General features: G+C 43.2%; 5 protein-coding genes across 9 annotated transcripts; 2 read left to right on the forward strand and 3 right to left on the reverse strand.

Annotated features, from left to right (window-relative positions):
* The first annotated feature begins 7 nt into the window (after positions 1-7).
* On the forward strand, positions 8-2,415 carry LOC115767986 (protein crooked neck). The gene is made up of 2 exons (XM_030712385.1): positions 8-245; positions 308-2,415. Exons 1-2 carry the CDS (start codon positions 210-212, stop codon positions 2,351-2,353), a joined length of 2,082 nt encoding a protein of 693 aa, XP_030568245.1. The 5' UTR covers positions 8-209; the 3' UTR covers positions 2,354-2,415.
* Positions 2,416-3,224: 809 nt separating this feature from the next.
* Positions 3,225-4,973, reverse strand: LOC115767988 (odorant receptor 2a). Its single transcript, XM_030712388.1, has 2 exons — positions 3,582-4,973; positions 3,225-3,515 (listed from the first exon to the last, which is right to left on the reverse strand). Exons 1-2 carry the CDS (start codon positions 4,860-4,862, stop codon positions 3,465-3,467), a joined length of 1,332 nt encoding a protein of 443 aa, XP_030568248.1. The 5' UTR covers positions 4,863-4,973; the 3' UTR covers positions 3,225-3,464.
* A 2,505-nt stretch (positions 4,974-7,478) lies between these two features.
* Positions 7,479-9,542, reverse strand: LOC115767987 (DNA-binding protein K10). Of its 2 annotated transcripts, none has more exons than XM_030712387.1 (2): positions 8,262-9,542; positions 7,479-7,825 (listed from the first exon to the last, which is right to left on the reverse strand). In XM_030712387.1, the coding sequence occupies exons 1-2, from the start codon at positions 9,450-9,452 to the stop codon at positions 7,625-7,627; spliced, it is 1,392 nt and encodes a 463-aa protein (XP_030568247.1). In that variant the 5' UTR covers positions 9,453-9,542; the 3' UTR covers positions 7,479-7,624. The 2 variants fall into 2 exon arrangements, with proteins under 2 accessions (XP_030568247.1, XP_030568246.1); XM_030712386.1 differs by lacking the exon at positions 7,479-7,825 and adding an exon at positions 7,854-8,175.
* A 647-nt stretch (positions 9,543-10,189) lies between these two features.
* Positions 10,190-13,785, forward strand: LOC115768025 (vacuolar protein sorting-associated protein 33A). The gene is made up of 2 exons (XM_030712444.1): positions 10,190-11,705; positions 12,060-13,785. Exons 1-2 carry the CDS (start codon positions 10,266-10,268, stop codon positions 12,474-12,476), a joined length of 1,857 nt encoding a protein of 618 aa, XP_030568304.1. The 5' UTR covers positions 10,190-10,265; the 3' UTR covers positions 12,477-13,785.
* A 2,018-nt stretch (positions 13,786-15,803) lies between these two features.
* LOC115768020 (serine/threonine-protein kinase Tao) lies at positions 15,804-23,715 on the reverse strand. Of its 4 annotated transcripts, none has more exons than XM_030712435.1 (13): positions 23,442-23,715; positions 21,287-21,742; positions 20,714-21,218; positions 19,993-20,349; positions 19,302-19,922; positions 17,584-17,757; positions 17,156-17,518; positions 16,968-17,090; positions 16,789-16,905; positions 16,548-16,721; positions 16,239-16,460; positions 16,060-16,178; positions 15,804-15,994 (listed from the first exon to the last, which is right to left on the reverse strand). In XM_030712435.1, the coding sequence occupies exons 2-13, from the start codon at positions 21,514-21,516 to the stop codon at positions 15,871-15,873; spliced, it is 3,129 nt and encodes a 1,042-aa protein (XP_030568295.1). In that variant the 5' UTR covers positions 21,517-21,742; positions 23,442-23,715; the 3' UTR covers positions 15,804-15,870. The 4 variants fall into 4 exon arrangements, with proteins under 4 accessions (XP_030568295.1, XP_030568294.1, XP_030568296.1 ...); XM_030712434.1 differs by having other exon boundaries at positions 23,427-23,715; XM_030712436.1 differs by lacking the exon at positions 23,442-23,715 and adding an exon at positions 21,799-21,823.
* Positions 23,716-23,727: the final 12 nt, after the last annotated feature.

Below are 23,727 nucleotides of genomic sequence, written 5' to 3' on the forward strand. Positions count from 1 at the left end.
ATGTCGTATTTTATCGCCGCGACTCGATAGCATCGACGCTGCACTGTGACTGCCAGAATAGTGAGAAGAAGCATTTACAATTGGCGCATCTCTAATGCCGTGTTTATTTTGAGCAGCAGCAACCGCACATATTGCTAAAAGAAAGTACGTTTAAAGTGCTGTAAAGCGTAATTTTATTGCTTTGACGAGTTTCCAACCACGAACTAAACATGGAACGGCCACAGAAAATGCCCAAGGTGGCAAAGGTATGTGGTTTAATTAATCGAATGCAGCGAGCGCACCTCAACCTAAAACGTTTTGCTTTCAGGTGAAAAACAAAGCGCCAGCCGAGGTGCAAATAACCGCGGAGCAGCTGCTGCGCGAGGCGAAAGAGCGTGATCTGGAGATATTGCCGCCGCCGCCGAAACAGAAAATCTCCGATCCCGCCGAATTGGCCGATTACCAGCAACGGAAACGTAAAACGTTTGAGGATAACTTACGCAAAAATCGCATGGTGGTCAGCCACTGGATCAAGTACGCACAATGGGAGGAGCAGCAGCAGGAGATACAGCGTGCACGCTCCATCTGGGAGCGGGCGCTGGACAACGAGCATCGGAATGTAACGCTCTGGCTGAAATATGCCGAAATGGAAATGAAGAACAAACAGGTGAACCATGCACGAAATCTGTGGGATCGTGCGGTCACCATAATGCCACGCGTCAATCAGTTCTGGTACAAGTACACCTACATGGAGGAGATGCTCGAGAATGTGGCCGGTGCTCGGCAAGTCTTCGAGCGCTGGATGGAATGGCAGCCAGAGGAGCAGGCATGGCAGACGTACGTGAACTTCGAGCTGCGCTACAAGGAAATCGATCGTGCCCGCGAGGTCTACGAACGGTTCGTCTACGTTCACCCCGATGTTAAGAACTGGATCAAGTTTGCGCGTTTCGAGGAGACGCACGGATTCATACACGGCGCTCGGCGTGTCTTTGAGCGTGCGGTTGAATTCTTTGGCGATGATTACATCGAGGAGCGCTTGTTCATTGCCTTTGCACGCTTCGAGGAGGGCCAGAAGGAGCATGAGCGCGCGCGCATTATCTACAAATATGCACTGGATCATCTGCCCAAGGATCGGACGCCCGAGCTGTTCAAGGCCTATACGATACACGAGAAAAAGTATGGCGATCGGGCGGGCATCGAGGATGTGATTGTGTCCAAGCGCAAGCATCAATACGAACAGGAGGTGGCCGCCAATCCCACCAACTACGATGCCTGGTTTGATTATCTACGCCTGATCGAGGCCGAGGGCGACAAGGACCAGATACGCGAGACCTACGAGCGCGCCATTGCCAATGTGCCGCCGGCCAAAGAGAAGAACTATTGGCGCCGCTACATCTATATCTGGATCAACTATGCCCTCTACGAGGAGCTCGAGGCGGAGGATGTGGCCCGCACGCGGGACATCTACAAGACCTGCCTGGAGCTGATACCGCACAAACAGTTTACGTTCAGCAAAGTGTGGCTGCTGTACGCACAATTCGAGCTGCGCTGCAAGGAGCTGCAGAAGGCGCGCAAATCTCTGGGCATGGCCATTGGCATGTGTCCCAGGGACAAGCTATTTCGCGGCTATATCGATCTGGAGATACAGCTGCGTGAATTTGAGCGCTGTCGTTTGCTATATGAAAAGTTTCTCGAGTTTGGGCCCGAGAATTGTGTCACATGGATGAAATTTGCCGAGCTGGAGAACCTGCTGGGCGATACGGAACGTGCACGGGCCATCTTCGAGCTGGCCGTGCAACAGCCGCGCTTGGATATGCCCGAGCTACTCTGGAAGGCGTACATTGACTTTGAGGTCGCTCTGGGCGAAACGGAGCTGGCACGCCAGCTATACGAGCGGCTGCTGGAGCGCACGCAGCATGTCAAGGTCTGGATATCGTTTGCCAAATTCGAGATGGGCGTCACTCATGGCGAAACGGATGCGGATGCCGACATGAGCATCTGCCTGGCACGTCGCATTTACGAGCGTGCCAACGATATGCTGCGCCAGCTAAACGACAAAGAGTCGCGTGTCCTGCTGCTGGAGGCGTGGCGGGACTTTGAGCGCAATGTGAACGATGCGCAGTCCCTGCAGAAGGTGCTCGACAAGATGCCGCGTCGCATCAAGCGGCGACAGAAGATCGTCTCCGATGACGGCGTCGAGGAGGGCTGGGAGGAGATCTTTGATTATGTGTTCCCCGAGGATGAGATGGCGCGACCAAATCTCAAGCTTCTTGCCGCCGCCAAAATGTGGAAGAAGCAAAAGGACAATGACACGGACACTGAGCAAGCTCCAGCTGAAGATATTAAACCACCACCAGCTCCAGTTGATGCATAGAAAGGCAACTATCCTCCACTCCCCCCTTCCCCATACACTTTAAAATAAAAATTTAAATGGAATTTGCGTGCAGTGCTTAATTTTATTCTATTTTTTTAACAGTTAAAACTGTGTGCTTGTTGAGTGGCTTCTACTCAGGACTACTATATAATATATATATATATATATCTGTCCTGATCGATCAACACACAGTCAAACTTTCAGAGCTAAATAGCTAAAAGTTGTATTGTAGTTAGTTTATGTGTTCTAAGTGCAGGCTAAGATTGTGTTTCCATCCGCAAAATCATTTGAGAAGTGATTCACACTTTTCGCAAAATCCACCCTCTTTGGCGGAATACGCGGTTGAAACATATTGCGAGCGAAAGTTGAAGTTTTAAATGTAGTTTTATGCGTTTTATCCGATCGATCTATGAAAATTATATATAAAAACTCACGAACGGGAAAATCCAATTGGGAAATATCATCCTAATTTGCGAGTATATAGTCTAGAGCAATAGATCTGTGATTGTGTTTGATTTTACAAGGGATATATATATAAATACAGTACAGTATATATCTATATATATAGTATATAGCTTTAATTATGGATTTCTATAGGAGTAGGGACTGCCATATATTTGCCTATGTCAAAGCCCTGGTCATACTGAAATATTTCGTTTCTCGGATATAACTAGTATATCTATAGGTCCATCTAAAACTCTGATTATGGATTTCTAGATGTCAAAGCATAAGATTTGATTTGAAATTGGGCTATAAAAGTATGAGGTATGCCAGAAACTTAATTTTCCTAGAAATAACGTATCTCTATATATAGAGATATTTCTCGGAGCTCTACACGATAAGCCATAGTATAATAGCTGTATAATTATGTTTGCAAAGATCCAAAGTTTTCTGAGATATTTGGATTATATGGGTTTTATATATTAGCTCTTATTGTGCTCGCAGGGATCTTTAGTTTTTTGGGGGATTACTTTAGATCTGTCTACCTTTGACCTGAAATATTGGTTACGATGTGCTGAATAACATGCTGCTGAAGGCATTACTTTTCAGGGATCTGAGTATTATCAGAGTTAAGTTGGATAGTTGCTTCCTCAGGCCAGCTCCTGGTGGCTTACTTGGCTCTCAGCAGCAGTGTGAAGACGGACCAGGTGGACCTGATGACCTGGAAGTGAATCCCAATGGATAGACAAGGTTGACAATTGAGAAATGTGTGTGTGTGTGTGCGTACCTGAACGAATGTCTTGAGAGTGACGGCTATGTAGCCGCCGGCATAGATGCAGAATGTCTGCTGGCTGGTCATCAGGGTGATGATCAGGATGCGTCTGAACTGCGGCGTCTGGTCCACCCAGTTGCAGGCATAGAAGGCATCGCAGAGCTTCTCGCTCTGCCCGCGCATGCGATCCCCAAAATAGCAGATGATGAACACCTCCAGGGTGACGGCGATAAAGAACACCATGGACAGCGCCATGGCGGACAGATCATTCGAGTCTGTCACGTATAGAAAGTGCATGCCCACGGTGCACTGAACGGCCGCGGAGCAGAGGAACTGGGCCAGGCAGGCGATCGATAAGATCTGCTGAATGATCGCGTGCAGCTTGATGATGTTGATGTAGTCATCGATGCAGCTGCACAGCTCCACGTGGACAGCACGACGCCAGCGCTGGTGATCGCAGCTGACCGAGCGCGAAGACCAGGCCGGATAGCCAATGCGGCGGACGCGCAGCTCCAGAGCGCGCATATGGCCCGTGAGTATGCACAGATAGGCCGGCGGATAGGAGTCGTTGGCACAGTCCTGCAACGCCTGAACAGCCAAGCCGAACAACTGATAGCCGCAGAGGCACAAATATGCCGCATCCGAGTGCTGCCAATCGATGCCGAACCAGGCGGGATACAGCAGAGTGCGCTCCCGGCTGATTGTCACACGCAGACAGCTAAGCGCTGTGCCGAACACAAAGATGCCGGCGAATATGCGAAAGCTGTTCCGCGCCATATTGATGGCCAACTGGAGGGCCTGCAGCTCCTCGGGATGCTGCACGCCGATCGCCCGTCTGTCCAGCTGTTGCAGCAGACGCCGGATCTCGGCCAGCTGGCGGCGCACCAGATACACATTGATGAACTTGAAATTGGCCGCAATGTCCGTTATGGTGATGGTCAGATTCTCGCACAGCTCCTGCAGGCTGTGCGTGAAGAACAGCTTCGCCAGCAGCGTCAATGGAAATAGCAGTGTGACCAGCGCATTGATCAGAATGGCGCGCAGCAGATGCAACGGCCGGGACATGCCCGCCGGCTGGATCAGGCCGGTCAGCTCCCAGACCCGCCAATGATACCGCACAGCATCGTGTGTGTTCAGTTGCCAGATGCCGAGCTCATTCCCATCCGCAACTCCATTCCCATTCGGTCTGCTCGCCATTTCCGCATCCGTTTCGATTAGCTGCGGCGCCTCCTGCATATAGTCCATTGTCGTTGTCCTGCCAGCTTTTTGGTGTACTTCCGCCCGGCACACTGGCATTTATAGCACTCCGGTCCGACTGTCCGGCAATTACGTGCTCCATTATAGACCATTATAGAACCGAAAGTTCGTAATGACAGCGAAACATTCAAAAACAACCCAATCAAAACTGCATTAAAAGTTCGCTGTTTATTTTCTGTTTTGGATTTTATTTCGAAAAGTTTATCAACTTGGCTGTTTGGTGGAGGGGGAGGGGGGGCTTATCAATCAATCAATCAATCAGTCATTCAATAAAAAGAAACTAACTAAACGGCGGGGTTCAGCAGCAGGAATTTAAACGCTCCTCGAAACAATTTCAGGTAATTCGGCAGAGACAATTCTCATGATATGATACAAATGCACGTGTGTGTGTGTGTGTGTGTGTGTGGGAAATTTTCTTGACCCCTTTTTCATTGCTGAAAATTGACATGAAGAGCGCGAGAGACTTGAGAGATGGGCGTAAGGACTGAAGCAAAAGTTTTGCCATAAAATCCAATTAGAATTTGCACAAGAAACAAAACAATTCAAATAAGAAACGTTTCATTCTATATTCAATAGGAAAAATCATAACAAGAGCGAGAATAATCTTATCTAATCTTATAAACAATATAAATAATACGTATTTTCGGCAAGTAAATTAATTAAATTAATTTAAATTGAATTCAACGAACCCCAGCCCGAATCGTTGTAATTTATATAGAATTTATAACTAGAATCTGCCATCCAATAAGCTTGGAAGAAACTCAATTATTGGCCTATATAATATCTGATCGAGCTTAGATTTAATAAATGGGCTCGAAGAAGTCAACTTCTCGACTTGGCAGTTGATTTAGATCAGCTTTTAATATATATATTATACATATGCGAATGCTTGTCTAAGATTATGGATTTGAGAACCAGCAGAAAAGAGTTCGCTGGTTCAATTTAGGCTGCCTTGGTTTTTTTTGAATATATTTAACTAGATATTCATGTATATATATTTCAACATTTTAATAATAATTGCATTTTTTTCTAGTTTTTTGTTATTACTTATGCCCATTGTACTGAAAATATTGCAAGCTCTATATATTTTCTTAAACAAGATGCGGGCTAAATTTGATCCCTTTAGGCAACAATTGGGGCCAAAGTTATTTATATGCTTTGGTTCGGGTTGCGGTTCGACTGTTTTAACAAAATCAATCATAATTGCGAGTGTAAAATAAGGCTTCGATTAACAGACATAAACTTCATTATAAACCTTGGAATACCTAATTTATGCTTAGGATTTGTTTTCAGCGTGCATCTGGCTTAATTGCACAACACAATCGAAACTCAGGCTAAGAACAAGAATCTTAATTATCTAAAAAAATACCTATTAACTACTTTCTTGCTGCTTGAGCAATGTGATATTTGGTTTATTCGTGACAGTCGTGTCTGTTCATAATTGTGCCCATCTCTAAGATATTGTAACGGTATGAAGAGTGAATAAGTCGACTATGCATGTGTGTGTGTGTATATGTTCTTTGTATATTTTGTATATAGTTGAATACATATGCATGCGAGCATGTATGTGTATGTATGTGTTATCATAGCATTCACATAATCTTAAGAGGCGTTAGTATGTATAAACATGTGCATATATATATATATATATATACATATGTATTTATATAGATATTTACATGGAAATTGCAAACATGATTTGATCTAGAGGCAATATAAATATATATATATATTTACTTCTATATTGTATTAGTTGGGTTAAGAGTATAAAGCTATGCTGTGTGTGTGTGTGTGTGTGTGTGTGTTGGTGTGTGGGAAGCGGATGCGGATGTGAATGCGAATGCGGATGTTCTGATTAACGGAGAAAAAAACACAAAAACAAATCGTAGATGCACACAATAGACAATACATGTTCTCTTTTTTTCTTTCTTTCTTTCTTTCTTTCATTTTTTTTTGTTGTTGTTTTCTTTCGTTTTGAGAGGCAATCTTAATTTGTAATTTTTAAGAATTAATTTAAAAATACAATTAAGCGAAATATGTGAATGTTAGCAACTAAATTGCATACAAAGTGTAATTCATTAAACAAGACAAGAAACATTTAAATACGTTATGTTTATATCTTTTCTAGCTTTTCCTTGTTGTTTTCTTGTTCTTTTCCTTTCTTTTAATTTGATATTTAAAAATAAAAAAATAAAAAAACAACAGGGAAAAGCTAAGTGGAAATATTAACTAGTTTACAATCCAAAAAAAATTGTTCATAAATATTTGAAATAAATTAATTTTTTTTTTTTTTAGGTTTTTCGTTTGCTTTTTTTGTGTTTTCACTTAACAATTAACAATTACAATGCGTTACGTTACGTTACGTTACGTTACGGTGCGTTACATTACGTTACGTTACAATCAACAAATATTTAAGCTGAGTTTGGCGCAAAAAGCAATTAATTTAAATATGCTATTGTACAATCGAATGCAATTAACAGCTATTCGAATTCTATAGTTTATATTGTTTTCTTTTTTGTTTTTTTTTTTTTTTTGTGGATTTATTGCATTAAGCTCAGTTCTCGGTCGCCAAATGAAGAATGCAACACAAAATTGATGTGGAAAATGATTAATTGTTTTTTTTTTTTTAGTTTTTAAATATTTTTTGTTTGTTTAGTTGATTGTTGTTAAACTAATTGTTAGCGTTTGTTTTGTTTTTGTTTTGTTTTTGTTTTTTTGGGAAGGGTCTTGAGCTGATTTTCAAGGCAAATGGGAAAGTTAATTATAATAAATTAATTAATTGATATTTTGTTTTTTTTTTTTTAGTTGTCAGCCGCCTGCTTGCCCGGCTCTTGCTCTATTGCATTTAATTCGCTTTGATTTTGATTTTGTTTTTGTTTTTGATTTTGATTTTGGTTTTGGTCTTTGTTTGGACTTGTTGGAATTGTTGCATCTTTTGTAATTCCGACCTTTGCGGCGGCGTTCTGATTTGAATTTGCATTTTTGTCTTTGTCTTTGGCATCCTGCAAAAGAATAATGTATTGATGTATGCCAGCGATATATATGCACATATATATATATATATATATGTGTGTGTGTGTGTTAACTAATTGTCTAAACAACATTTGCAAATTCGGGTTAAACAAATCACCTATCGAGAGACTCAGGGGAACTCAGGGGAACCTAAGCTAAATTTGTTGTGCCTGCTTGTGTTTCGAGTGGGTGTGTGTGGGTGTGCGTGTGTGCGTGTGTGTGGGTGTGTATAGTGTAATCTTGGAGTGAAGAGAGATTCATAGATATCCATAACAGCATATATGATAGGGAGAAGTTGTTTCGCTTTGCAGCTCGTCTCCCGTCCGGCTAATGGAGCTGCCTGCTTGGTTGATTGAGGGGGAATGAGTTGGGGAATTGAAGGAGAAACACATTAATATTATTTGCTTGGCTTAAATGGGCACTTACCTTGGCCATCACCGTGGCGGCCTCCTGTTTTAGATATGATACGCGCGCCGTTTCGTACAGTGAAACAAATTTGTCGCGCTGCACCTTGAACTGGGCGAACAGTTTGTCATCTTTGTTGCCCTTGAGGCGATTCTCGATGTCCAGCTTGGCGTTGTGGACGGCGCGTATCTCATCATTGACCCACGGCTTGTCAATGGGATACTGATTGACCAGATTTTTGAGCGTCTTGATGCTGCTCTTGCCCTTGACCACCTGCTTGATCAGTTTCGGATTTGGCTTCTTGATTTTGCCACCATTCAGATTGCCGTTCATGTGGCCCATGTTGTAGGGTATAGGCACGGGCGGCATGCCGCGCGGTGGCATGCGTGCTCCCATCATGTGTGGACCCATCATTGGCGGCGGCATTGGCGGACCGCCGCGTCCGTTGCGACGCATAAATGCCGGCGGCGGAGGCGGCGGTGGACCGCCCATCGGTGGCATTGGACAGCGCATCGGCGGCATGGGCGCTTGATAAGGCATTGGCGGATATGGCGGCATGGGACACGGACCACCACGTGGTCCCATCGGTCCGCCGCCTGGACCCATTGGACCCATCATGTGACGACCGACGTTACGATTTACAGGGCCTCCCATCATTTGTACTCTGTTGTATCCGTTACGCTGTGGTCCATTGAAGCGATTGACATTGGGCGCCTGGAAACGTTGCTTGGGATGCGGATGCGGATGCGGATGCAGATGCGGTTGCCAGCTATTGTCGCCCCCACCGCCACCACCTTGTTGCTGCATCTGTGACGCGTAATGCGAATTGTGCGGATGATGATGTTGATGCTGTTGATGCTGTTGTTGTTGTTGTTGTTGTTGCTGCTGTGACTGTTTGCCTTTAAGCTGTTTACCTTTTATATGTTTCTTTTTACCGCCATCTGCATGGCCAGAACCAGAGCCGGCATTGCCGGCTATTGCGGATTGTGTTGACGGCGCGGATTTGATCGGTGGTGCTGGCGCCGGTGTATTAAAGTCTATATAGAGCGGATCGCTGGGCATCTGGCAGGATGAGTACATCATATGATTCTGTGTCAGGGCCTGCGGCCGGTAGGGCGGCTTACGGTACGGTGCAATTGCGGCACGTACATTTGAGCGCTGTTGCTGCTGCATAACCCGATTGTGTTGGAAATGATTACCTTTGGCTGCCATTTAGAAAGCAATTTGATTTGTTGCAAACTTGGCGTTTTGCAGTTTTCGCTCTGACGGACTGTCAGAGTAGAAAAAAAAATATATGAAATTCCTATCACACGCTTAAATATTGCTAGTTCAATTGTAGTTGTATATTGCGTAGGGATGAGCAACAAATTGACGCGCTGTGACTGTCAAAAGTATCGATTCATCAATTAACAACCAATCGATACTGCGCCTTGTTATCGAATTTGAATAGCAAGTTTAAAATAAATTGAAAAAATAATATTAGATACATTTAATATGATATTATCAAAAAATATACCACTAAGTACTTAAATGCCAGATTTAAAAGCAAAATCGAGCTTTATATCAAACTTGTAGCAAACTACTCGAGTGAACAAATTAATAGGTCATATCATACTTGAATCGAAGCTTGACAAAGAACTAACATTATATTGTCTATTAGGCAGTTAGGCAATGAACTCGGAAATATCTTGCTAAGTATATGTTATACACATAAATTATGAAATAACGTATTCGTTAATTCGAATTTGAATTTGCACACACATATATGTATATATATATAATTTTAGTGTGTACACACTGTTTACTGCGCAGGTTCAGAACAGCTGTTTAGCCTAGCTGCCGTACGGTCTGTGGGCGTCGCAGCTACAGCTACAGCTACAGCTACAGCCTACGCACAGCTACAGCTACGGAAAAGCAAAGGAACAACTTCGCCTCGCAAGTGGCGGGTCGCGAATCGCAACGTCCAGGCGCAAAATAAACAAGAGAAAACAAAATAAATCAAATAATAACAATAGAGCAGACGCCATGTTTCCTTATTTGCGGAGTCAACGCGTCAATTTGCAGCTGCTGCAGGAGCAAGCCGCTCGCGAGCTGGTGCAGCAGCTGGAGTCCATCGAGGGCAGCAAGGTCATTGTGTTGGAGGAGGCAATGATTGGGCCGCTGGACTTGATTGTCGCACCGAAGCTAATTACGGATCGCGGCATTATGCTGCGCCTGTTGAAGCCGGAATTGCGTGTGCCCAACGAGATGCGCAACGTTGTCTACATTGTGCGGCCGCAGGTGCTGCTCATGGATCAACTGATCGCTCACATGAAGACCAATGTCCAGCAGGGTCGTCAGTTTCATATCCTGTTTGTACCCCGACGCTCCTGCCTTTGCCTCAAGCAGCTGGAGAACAGGGAGGTAATTGGTGAATTTGGACGTTTGGAGGAGCTCACCTGGAACTTTCTACCGCTGGACGCGGACGTGGTCAGCATGGAAATGCCGCATGCGTATCGCGATGTCAGCATCGATGGCAACACCACATCGCTCTACCAGGCGGCCATTGGGCTGGTGCAGCTGCAGCGTCTATACGGCCGCATACCGAAGATCTATGGCAAAGGCGTGCTGGCCCAGCAGGTCTGGCATCATGCCAAGCAGCTGGCCATTGACGAGAAGTCGCTCTACAATGGCGACAAGGGCGCTATCGACCAGCTCATCCTGCTCGATCGTGGCATCGATCTGCTCACACCGTTGGCCACACAGCTCACCTACGAGGGCCTCATCGATGAGTTCTTTGGCATACGGCAGAATAAGCTCAAGCTGCCGGCTAAGCATTTTCCATTTGATGCAGCAGCACCTGGCGGCGCCAGCAGCAGCAACGGCGGTGCAGCCCCTAACCCGGACAAGCTGGAACGCCTAACTGGCGACACTGGCCGCAAGACCATAATGCTCCATTCCGGCGACCGGCTGTACGCCGAGCTGCGCAACAAGAACTTCAACGAGGTGCGCATGCTGTTGGCACGCAAGGTGAAGGACATCCAAAGGCAGATGAATCTCAAGGATCGTTCGACGGAGGAGATTCGGATCTTTACGGAAGAGAGCATGCAACAGCTATTGAATGAAAAGAATGCAATATCCGAGCATACGACCATCGCTGGACTCATCGACGAACAGCTGAGCCTTTATTCGTTCAACGATGATTTGGCCGCCGAGCAGGAGTTCATGATCTGTGCGGACATTGACAAGGCCAGCGCCTACATTGAGGATCAGATAGCACGCCGAGCCGAGCTGCGCAATGTATTGCGTCTAATCTGTTTGCAGTGTGCCGCCGCTTCTGGTTTCAAGGAGCGTATCCTCAATGATTACAAGCGGGAGCTGGCCCAGGTCTACGGTCTGGAGGTGTTGCTCACCATCAGCAATCTGGAGAAAGCCGGCCTTCTACGCACCCGGACCGAGTCGCGTGCATATGCCGTGTTGCGAAAGGTGAGTACCGCAAGCGAGTAGAAAAGAAGAGCGAGTTAAAATGAACGAGTAGCGAGTAAAAAGAAAGAATGAGTAACGACTGGCGTCTGAAAAGAAAGAATAAGTAACGAGTGGCGTGTGAAAAGAAAGAATGAGTAACGAGTGGCGAGTGAAAAAGAACGAGCAGCGAGTAGCCAGTAAAAAAGGAGTAGCGAGTAAAAAGGAAGAACGAGAAGCGAGTGGGGAGTAAAAAGGAAGAACGAGTAGCGAGTAAAAAAAGAAGAACGAGTAGCGAGTAAAAAAAGAAGAACGAGTAGCGAAAAGCTCAGTTTTGACTTGATACTATTAACTTTGATGCACGCTCTCTTCATTCAGACCCTACATCTGACCGTTGATGACAGCGTCGAGATCAATCCGAAGGACATTAGCTATGTGCATAGCTTCTATGCACCGCTCACCGCACGTCTGGTCGAGCACTCGCTCAAGCCGCTTGGCTGGCAGACTCTCAAGAGCCAGATCAACAATTTGCCGGGTCCCACATTCGAGGACTTTCAGGTGCAATTGATTGGCATCGGTGGACGTCATGGCGTCAGCGGTGCCACGCCCAACGAGTCATCACTGTTGGACGCCAGACGCGTGGTGCTCGTCTGCTTTGTGGGCGGCTGCACATTCTCGGAAATTGCCGCGCTGCGCTTCCTGGCCGCCCAGGAGGACAACAACGTGGAGTTCGTGATTGCCACCACCAAAATAATCAACAAGCATACATTCCTCGACAGCTTGATGGGCATGTGAAGGCAGCGCCTGAGCCGCTTGGAGGCACACCGTCTATCCATCGGCTGTGGCTTGACGCGCGGACGCAACGCCTCCATCCCATTGAGGCCATGACCAAAGCATCGCCACCAGCCGAAGCAGCAGCGCAGCATTCTCTTTAGATCGGAGCAGCCGCCGCCCAAGCAACCCAATTAGAAAAGTTTACAACTTATCCACAACTGCAAACATACATATATATAATATATGCAGAGCTTATCAATGTTATTTTTCTACATAATTTACACACCTAAACACACACACACACACAGACAGACACACACGCCTGCACCTTTCAAGTATATTGGAATATGCCTGCATATAATAACCGTTAATGTATTTATATATACCCCATATATACATATATTTTATATGTGTAGAGATTGTAAGTGCAAAAGCTTTTGAAATCCTTTATATGTCAACTATATATACATATACATATATATGTCTGTATGTATGCCATATGCATATACATATGTGCATATCTGTATATGTATGTAGTTTGCAGAAATCCTATATCCAAGGCTCAACCTATTGATGTTACGCATGTTTACACATAAAGATATTTATATATACAATTATATCTATATATATACGCGACATGGTCGTCGTCCAGTCTTCGCTGAAATATTTCTAATTGCAAGAATTTGCAGAAAATTTATCGAACTACATTCCGCGATTTCGAAACTAAACGCATACATCTATTCAAATTATAAATATATATATATATATGTATATATATATATAGATATATATGCATATGTATACAAGGTATATGAGTACATACATATGTTTAGATATCGATATAGTTTTTGACGAATTATTGTTGGACCTGCATATTGTTGGCAGGAAAGGTGACTGGCTGACATATGTATGTACATCTATACAGTTACAACTTTATTGAGTTCAATAAAAAAACAAAAAAAAAATAAATGTTTAATACGATTTAGTGTATATAGAAACTGAAGGGTATGCAGAGCCAGCTCGAGCCTTACGGATATAGAGAGAAACGGAAGGCGAGTTCGATAAGTTCTGAAAATATGAATGTGGAAAATGTGTTTATAGTTTTGTTTTTTTGTTTTTTATTATTATTATTTGACCCCATTATTAAGCAGCTAGTCGCATATCTAAAGACAACAATTTGTCCTAGTTAATAATCGCCAATTGGTAGTTTGATTTTTTATTTCGTCAGCTTATGCAATGCAATGCAATGTTTATAATATTCTTTAGTGCCCTACACTATATAGTATTATATTAAAAATTCATATATATATGTACATATTTGTTGATTCTTCTTCTTCTGCTTTTTTCTTTTGTTTTGTTGTATTTTGACTTTAGGTTTTATTTTATTGACGTGTATCATTTAAATTGTTATTCGTTTATCCACTTTAAAAATACAATTTGTTAATAATAATTCAAAAAAAAAAAAAACAATATTAACATAAAAAATATTACATATGTATGTTCTGTGTTCTGCTGTCATCTCTCTCTCTCTCTCTCTCTCTCTCTCTCTCTCTCTCTCTGCCTCGTGCTCTAATTGCTTTCTCTTTCTAAAACTGTTTATTAAGTTATTTCTTTGCATTTGTTAATTTCCGTGTTAAATCCATGCAAAAGTAACTAGGTATGCACTAGAATAATACTAATGATCATTATTATTATCATATATATATATATATATATATAACTCTTGTTATCTCGATATTATAATAGATTAGTGCGACGCGCCCGTTTTCTTTTCTTTTTATATCTACGCATTTGTCCCACGCTCACGTCTTTATTGTTAGATAAAATAATTAATTATTTGCTAACGGAAAAGTTTGTTTTTTGTTTAATTTTGTTTTTGTGGAATTCGCAGTTTATCATTTTGTTTACTAAAAATTTTATTGCTACAAATGTTAAATTTTATATCTTAAGATCGGGGCTCGTGTTAGGTGTGTGTGTGTGTGTGTGTGTGGATGTGTATGTTTATTTGTATGTGTATACGACAACAACAAAAAATAACTCTCACATAAAACATAAATTGTAATTAATTAAACATTCATATGCATTTAATTTTCTATACAATTTTTATTGTTTTTGACTAAGCATTATGCAATTTGAATTAATTAATTCTATAATAGGCTTACTTTTAGTTGTGGTTCTTTTATATTTTGTTATATTTTGTTTAATTCATATTATTTATTTTGTTTTATTTTTATTTGCAAGTCCGATATAAAATCAAGAAAAAAAAAAAAAAAACGTAACGTAACGTAAAAATTGAAAATTTGGATTTCAACAACATGCAAAAATGGCGCCAAGCTATTTTCTCAATCAAAATTAGTTGGTGATGGATCTGCTCCTGGCATGGCATGGGCAAATCCTCGCTACCTCTCTCTCTCTCTCGATCTCCATTTCTCTCCTTCACTTGATGCCTTGCTGCTTATCGGCTGTTTGTGCTGTGGAGCGCGCAATCGATGGCGTCCTTCTCGGCGAGAATCTCCGTTCTTACAGAATCTTCGTGTATTTAACGACTCCTTCAAGGACTCTGGATTTGTTTTTATATATTTTTGCAAAACACGATCGCGTCGTTTGATAACAAAGAAATTAATTAAATTATCATGTAATAATATCAAAATTTCAAAAAGAAAACTTAAACATTTTGCACACATTTAGGTCGATCGCTATATATATATATATATGTGTCTATATATATATATAGATATAGATATACAAAGGTCGATAATTTTGCTGTTGCTTGTGGTTGTCTGTTTGTTGTTGTTGTTGATGTTGTTTTATGCGTTTTGCGTTTGACAATAGTCTTACATTTAAATTATGTATTTATGTTGTGTTTTTATATATATATATATATGTGTGTGTATATATATATTTTAATATTTTTGCTTGTTTGATTTTGTTTTAACTTTTGTTAAATTTATTATTATGTGGTGTTTGTTGTTGCTGTTTGCTTGAATTGATTACGTTTGAGTACAAAATTATTACAGCAGCACTTCGAAAATTTCTCATGCTGTTTCTTTTTTTGTTTTGTTTTCCTTTAGTTATATTAATTTGTTGTTGTTTATTTTCGGGTGCTGCTACACGCATGCTTTTGTATTATATATATATAAATCGATATATATATATATATATATATATATATATATATATATATTTATTATTGTTATATTATTTGTAATTGTTGTTGTTATAGTTGTTTGTGTCCGGCTCTGTTTGTTGTTACTTTTGTTGCAGTGTTTGTTTTAAAATTTGCATTAAAATTATAATAGTTTATATTACTATATGGTTGTTTTTGTTGTTGTTCTTGTTGTTGCAGTGTTTGTTGTTGCTGTTTATGCTGTTGTTGTTGCTGTTGTTGTAGGTGTTGCTGTTGTTGTTGCCTATGCTATAGCGAACCAGCCGGAAAACTTGTTGAACTATTGCTATGCGCTAAACTAATCATGGAACCAGACAAACTGCCCTCCTCATCCGGATAGGTCTCGCGTGATACCTCAGTTAATGATAAAGTGCTGAAATACCCGATATTTAAATATATGTATATGTATATATATTGTGTGTATATTTAGTTTCATACCTGAAACCTAAGGCTATTGATTCATTATCAAAAGCTTCCAATTCTTTAGCATGCTTCTCGTGTTTCATGCGCAAGCGCTCGGCACGTTCCAAATTGAATTGTTGCAATTCGGCATCCATCTTAAATGAGCATTATTAAATAAATTTCAAATTGATTGCATTAGTTAAAAAAAACCCCACCTTATTCTCCAATAGGCCACGCCGCACGCTGACCCGATTCTCGAGCTCGCGTCGCTCGCGATCCCGCTGCTCCTGCGCCTGCTTCTTGTTCTTGTTCTGATAGGCTGTGAGCATATCCAGTTCGTATTCCAATTGCTCATTGGTACGTTGGCACTCGATCACTTGACTCTCGTCTAGTTTATAACTTTGACTTTGGAACATGTCGGCAATGCTTTGTTCATACTGTGGAAAGGCAGGAAAATCAGATTGGGCATGAGTAAAGTGTGGCATTATGGATATATTGAGTTTGTATATATCGCGCATCATCACCTGTTCACCCAGCAGCGTCAGCTTGCGATGCTTCTCCTCCTTAAGCTGCTTGATAACCTCCTTTTGTTGCTCTTTGGGTGTCGTTTGCAGCACTTGCGCCTTGTAGCGTTTATATTGTTTTGTTTGCGTTTTGCATGTCTCGCGAAACTGTTTGCGTATCTGCAGCTCCTTTTGCTGTATGGGAACATTGTATTCAAATCAATTGTTGTTGTTGCTTCTTGAAATGATTTGGCGTGTTTACCTTAAGGCTCTTGGGCTGTTGTCTTAGCTCGAGCGCATGCTTGCGCAGCAGCTCCTTTTTAATGCGATCCATGTAGTCTTTTTGATTGTGCAACTCCGTGTCGTGCTGCTTGTTTATCTGTTGAATGTATATACCATAGATATAGTCATTGATTGAGCTGATCACACTCTCATACTCACTTGCTCCTCGCGCAACTGATGCACGCTCTTCTGCTGGCGGTACTCCAGCTCCTGTGTCTTTTCGTGGTGTTTCAACAGCATGCCATGGGCCTGTTCCAGCTGCTGTTGTTTCTTGCTTAGCTCCTGCATGCAATCAATATGATATTGTTATAATCAATTGTCTATAAAGGGGTTTTTGTCATATTTACATCGCGCAGCAACTGATCCTCCAGTTCGTGCAGCAATATCATGCGTCTTCGCTTGAATTTGCGCATCTCGAGCTCAATGTATTGCTTTTGGGCTTGCAGCATGCGTTGCTCCTCCTGGGCCTCGTGCTGCTTTAGATTATCCTTTTGCGATTGCAAGGTTAAATCACGCTGACGCTTTGGCGTTGACTCATCCATGGAGAGTTCGCGTTTCCAGCGCTCCTTGTTCGCTTTGTATTCCTTTTTGCGATTCAAATCGAACACCTTACGATCGCCCTCCTGCTTCAGTGTAATCTCTTTATAAAGTTTCTTCTCGGCCGCTGTCGTCTGCTTCGCGCGCCGTTCCGAATCCTGCTGATGCTTGGCCTGCAATATGTCCAAAGGATAAGATCAGTTAGATCTATTGAGTTTATTTAAATACGCCAGCTTACCTCGAGGCGTTCCAGTTCTCTGGTAAAGTTATGCAATAGATTATCGTACTCCTTGTCCAGCGCCGACTTGTGCGTCTCCATTTCCACCTTGCATTTCTCCTCGAGCTTTAGCAGCGTCGCCTGATGCTCCCGTCGCATGCGCTTGTATCCGGACATTTGTTCGTGCATCTCCTCCTGCATTTTCGAAAATTAGCAGCCAGCCACAAATAGTGTATATATATAACAACATAAGCTAGTTAACTGACTGTCTGTCTGTCTGTGTGCGTGTGCATGAGGCGCTTTAGCAACAATAACTATAACTACTTACTTACGATAATACAACTAAGCTCCCATTCGTTCTTAACCTCGAACTTGGAACATTTTATGCAAGGCAAAATCATAGCAACTTGCAACTTGCAACAGCTGACGTGTTTTGTGTTTATAAAAGCTCAATAAAATACAACAACAAAAGAAGCGAAACAAACACTATTAACCATAAACACAATAAACTTAAACAATTGAAAATCGCAGCGTCATTAAATCAAAGATAAAATGCCGGCGGCCAGCTGTCAAACTTGTCGAAATGTCAAGTAAGCTTCGAGAGTGCGAGAGAATGTGAGTGGGGGGAGGGGGGGAGTGCAATTGAGTTAAGTGGAGAGTGGCGAGTGACGAGTGGAGAGTGGCGAAAAGCAAAAAGCAAGGTAAAAAGAAGAAGAAGAAGAACAACAATGCAAGCAGCATAGAACAAAATTTGAGCGAAGGCTGAGTGCATGTATGTATGTGCGTTTGTGTGGGTGCGATCGCTGCTAAAGTGCTAAGTGTGTGTGTGTGCGCGTGTGTGTGAGTGTATGTGTTATTGTTTTTGATGCACTCAATTTGCAAATAAGTCTTTGTTTGGCATTAGGTTTCTTAAACATTTATTGCTCTATTTATTGTCATGGACTTGGCCCACGCACACACACGCGCACATACATTAATAAATACATATGTATGTATATGCACATATGCATGGGAGTGTACACTCTTTTCAGTTTAAAGTTTGATTTAGTCATTGATTAGGAGATCACACAGGGACAATGATTTAGATTTTGGCATTGTTTCGGACTGCTACTATTTTTAGCCTTGTGGAAGAAGCTGTCATCGTGGCCAGCGAAGTCATCGGCATCCGGCTCGTTGCCGCAGCAGAAGCAGGAGCAGGAGCAGAAGTTATAGCGCGCCTATTTGTTATGCGGGAGAGTAGAAATAGAAACAAACAACAACAAGTTTGCATGTAGTAGTAGAGTAGAGCAAAAGTTAGAACGAAACGATTTGGAGAACGAGAGAGCGAGCGAGCGGCGAGCAAAAGCAACGGGAAATGACAGCTGTGACTGGGACTATGAATCGGTTGGTAGGAGCTGCTGGCAGGATGCAAGCACACACACACACACACACACACACACACACACGCACACATACACACACACATATAGAAAAGCACACGATGACAGCAATGAGAGGTAAGAGAGAGAGAGAGATTTTAAGAGAGCCAGCATTGGGCTGCGTTTGCAATCGATCATGTTTGCGTTATCGATTAATGTTAATGACAAGCAGGCCCTCCTATTTGCACTACAACTGAAGTGTACTCTACACACACACACGCACACACACGCGCACGCACACGCACACGCACACTCATCATAATGAGCTTTGTTGATTGTTGTACATATGTATGGTTTATCAAGCTTAACTATGGCACACACCTGCATATGCTCCTTTTGCTGTTTGGTCACAATGCTCGTCGTCCGTATGGTGGCAAAATTATTGGGTCCATGATCGTTGACGGCATTGGAGATGGCCTGTTGCGAGGATGACGATGTGGCCGCATAGACAGCCGCCTGGGCGGCCGGCGTTGATAGATAACGTGGCTGTATTCCAGTCAAACGATGATCACCGCCCGCCGGTGAGCCGCCCGTGCTGCTGCCACCGCCGCCGCCCATGCCACCAGCAGCACCAGCATTGCCGTGCCCCAAGCCGGCACCCAGATGCGGCATCACCGACAGCGGCGGCGCTGGTGCCGGCACCACCGATGCCGAATTCGTTGGCGTCACATTGTTGTTCATGGTGTGCATTATGTTTGGCAGCGGCGGCAGATTGCGATGGCGCGACGAATTGCGGGAGACGGCGCCACAGGCAGAGCCGCCCGATTGCTGATGCTGCTGCTGCTGTTGGGCATTCGACCAGTTGCTCAGATGCTGCTTCTGCAGCTCCTGCTGATGGTGCATGGCAGCGGCAACGGCTGCAGCGGCCACCTGCTGCTGATGATGCGCCCCGATATGGTGATGATTCTGCGCTGCAGCCGGTATCGAATTCGACGAGGAGCTCTACAAGATTGACATATACAAAGCATTAAATCTTGATCTCAAGCAATGATGCTATCGATTGCTATCCCACCTGACTACTGGCCGCCGATACACCCACCGAGTGTATGGAGTGTTCGGAAGTAATACTATTGCTCTTGCTGCTGTCGCCGCCGGCATGATCGTCCTGCTGGTCGTCCGTGTCACCGACGGCGCTCTCCGTTTCGCACGTGTCCACCATGAGTATCTTCTTCATTTTGCGATAGTTAAGGTTGTCCAGCTCACGCACCGCCGACTTGGTGCGCGCGATCAGCTCCAGCAGCACCGTCTCGGAGCGCGGACGCGTCACGTAGCTGTGCTGCAGCAGCTTGGCCGATGAGGGTCGCTCCGCGGGCATCTTTTTCAGGCAGAGGTCCACAAAATTGCAGAACGTATCGGACCAGTCGTTCTTCTGCAAAATTAATCGTATATCGATGCGTTTATTGTTGATCGATAAATCAAGCAATGATCAATGAGTTGAATTTGAATCGTTTATAAGTTAATCGCTGATCGATAAATAAAGCAATGATCAATAAGTTGAATTTTAAACGTTAATAAGTTAGAATCGCTGATCGATAAGTTCATTTGTTTGTTAATAATTCAATTGCAGAACGTTCTTCTGCAGAATGCACACATTTTGAGCGATAAATCGTATATCGATGCATTTATTGTTGATCGATAAATCAAGCAATGATCAATGAGTTGAATTTGAATCGCTGATCGATAAGTTCATTTGTTTCGCAATAATTAAAATTGTTTGGTTAATCGATAATTACCGGCAACGTGGGCGACTCGTTCTGTGCAATGTGATACAGTGCGGACATGGCATTCATATTGAAGTATGGGGGCTTGCGCTCGGCCAGCTCGATGCACGTGATGCCCAGAGACCAGACATCCACCTTGCCGTCGTACTGGCCCTCGTCCATCGCCAGAATGACCTCCGGTGCCATCCAATAGGGCGTGCCCACAAAGCTATTGGCCGGACACTTGATGGCGGCACTACCAAAATCGGCCAGCTTCACAACGCCCATGTCCGTGAGGAGTATGTTGCCCGCCTTGATGTCGCGATGAATGCGTCCCAGCGAATGCAAATAGCTCAGGCCGCTGAGCACGCCCAGGCAAATGGCAGCGATCTCGTCCTCGTGCAACGGCTTCTTGTGTACCTCAATGATGTCCGAGGCGGAGCCGACGCAATATTCCATAACCAGCCAGGCTGTGGATTCGCGCAGGTAGCAGCCCTTGTATTCAATGGTATTCGGATTATTCAATTGACGTAAGAAGCTGCAAGTAATCGGATTAAATTACGGAACATACATATGAATGTATATAAAGGTATGTGTGTTAAATACCGTATCTCCTTGAGTATGTCCTGCCATTTCTCTTGGCTCTGCTTGCCCGTATATGACATCTTCTTGATCGCCACAATCTCTTTGTTGAGATTGCAGCGAGCATAGTAGACGGCACCGAAGGAGCCATGGCCAATTTCGCGCAAATCCTCAAAGATCTTCTCCGGATCATGCTTGTTGAATAGATCGGCTATTTCCGGATCTTTGAGACTACCAGGACGTGCCGATGGCATCTCAGTTATTCATGTTATGCCCCCAACCAGCACTCACTCGCTCTCTCGCTCTCTCTCTCTGCTTCCTTCCTTCCTGCCTTCGTTCTCTCTCTCACACACAACACACACTCTCGCTCTCTCGCGGCAGTAGAGCTGTCAACTTGTTTGTGTTTCCTTTTGGTCTGTTGTTCTGGCTTGATATCGCTGCTTCCTCAATGGACAGACAAGAATCTCCTTCTGCTGCGCTCTGCAAACGAAAGTGTTATTGAAAGTTACATATGTATGTGTGTGAGAGCACTAAACTATGCCTGTGTACGTGCGTGCGTGTATGCGTGTGTTGTGTGTATGTGATAAAAAGGAGAATTTCATGTTTTTGTTGTCGCATTCAAATCGATCAAGTGATTCACACTACTCGTTCACACACACACACCACACACACACACATGCATACGCTCATATCTCATTCAGTATTCCACACGACCGACCGACCGACCGACCAGAAGCCGCTTATCAAAAGTATGTGCGAAATTTGTATTGTTCTTTTTTTGTTACGTTCTTTTGGCACTATGTCTCCAAAGCCCTCATTCGACCACTTACTGAGAGTGGCAAGTAACGGTGCATCATCATCCATCATCCGGACAATTTGAATGCTAAAGAGAGTCGTCGCACGATATTACGCTCTCAACTAAATCTGACATTCTTATTGATGCGTAGCTTTAAAATTTAGGTTCTAAAGTAGGCGGAGGGTGTAAGAGGAGTGTGTGCGAGGGAAAGAAGGGAGTGAGAGAGAGAGAGTAGCACACGTGCATGTGTGCTACATATGTATATGTATGTGGCTCTGGGTAATTCATAATGGGCATGTAGCGGTACTTATTTAATGCCCAGCTGCCGCATGCAGACGAAAAAAGGGTTGCAGCACTTGGCAGTCTTTTTTTTATTGTTTCTTATCTGTGTTGTTGCAGCGAAAATCGTGCGTTTTGAATGAACTTTTTGCTAAGCATTTTGCCAGCGTGCTAATTGTTAAAACTATTTATTTGATTTGTTTGGCTTTTTTTTTTTTTGTTTAAAAGCGAAACGGCAACACGCCTATTTTTCAAACACACACACACACGCACACACACAGGCAGCCATGTCTCGTTCTCACACACAGCACAAACAGACACACACGCACGTATATAAATAAGCGTATGCATCTGTGTTTGTGCGTGTCTGTGTGTGTGTGTGTGTGTGCGATGTCGGTTGTTTTGCATTCGCCCTGTCTTTTTGTCTCTTTACTCTTCATGCTGTGCGCCTTTGGAGCTTAGCAGCAGCGTTTAAATTAGCTGTTGTGTGTGTTGCTGTTGTTTAATTTAGTTTAATGGCTGTTTTTTATATTTTTATTATTTGTCTTATTGTGCCTGCCTGTTAAATTTCGTTAATTAATTTGATTTCAGTTTTGTTTATTTGCTGCGATCTTAATTTTTTATTATTATTATTATTTTTTTTTTGGGTGCGGACAAACGCATACAAAAAGCAAATCGCACGACGCTGCGACGTCGTCATCGACGTCGCTGCTTTTGTTGTTGCCGCTTGTCAGCGGACATAGCCTGCAATTTTGGTTAGCCGTAAGAAATAGATTTGTATTTTATTTTTTTTTATGAAAAAGTTAACGTAGGGAGACCACTTAAGTTGTTGGACAATTTTAAACGATGTATAAATTGTTTTGCTTGCACATTGTACACATTCACACACACGCACGCATACACACACCCACACACACCGACAGCAGCTACATAGACAACTATGGTGCGTTCTCTTTCTCGCTGCGGCTCACTCACACTCACACCCGCACAAAAATCACACACACACACACATATATAGACGTTCGCCATCCAACACCAATTGCATGTAAAAAAATATGATAAAACTATGGAAAATTATGTTTTCCTTACATTTGTGCCGCTTACTTTTGCAATTCAAACACTTTTTGCTAATTTATCAACACGGCTGCGGCATTTTTCCTCTGCATGCGTCGTTTTTCTTTCACGTCAGTTCGGCCTCTGACTGCTGCCGTTTCTGCTGCTGCGGTTGCCTGCCTGCCTGCTGGTATTGTTTGCTTTGCTATGTTTCGCCTTGCACTGCACACGCGTTGCGTTTTACATATTTACACTTGCAACATTTTCGTTTAAAGCATGTGCCGTTATATATTCAATTACATTTGCTTTGCTTTTAACATTTAGTTTTTGTCAATTT

The sequence above is a fragment of the Drosophila novamexicana genome, unplaced genomic scaffold (assembly GCF_003285875.2).
Source record: "Drosophila novamexicana strain 15010-1031.04,08,12 unplaced genomic scaffold, DnovRS2.1 tig00001554-arrow-arrow-pilon, whole genome shotgun sequence".
In the NCBI taxonomy this organism is placed as follows: domain Eukaryota; kingdom Metazoa; phylum Arthropoda; class Insecta; order Diptera; family Drosophilidae; genus Drosophila; species Drosophila novamexicana.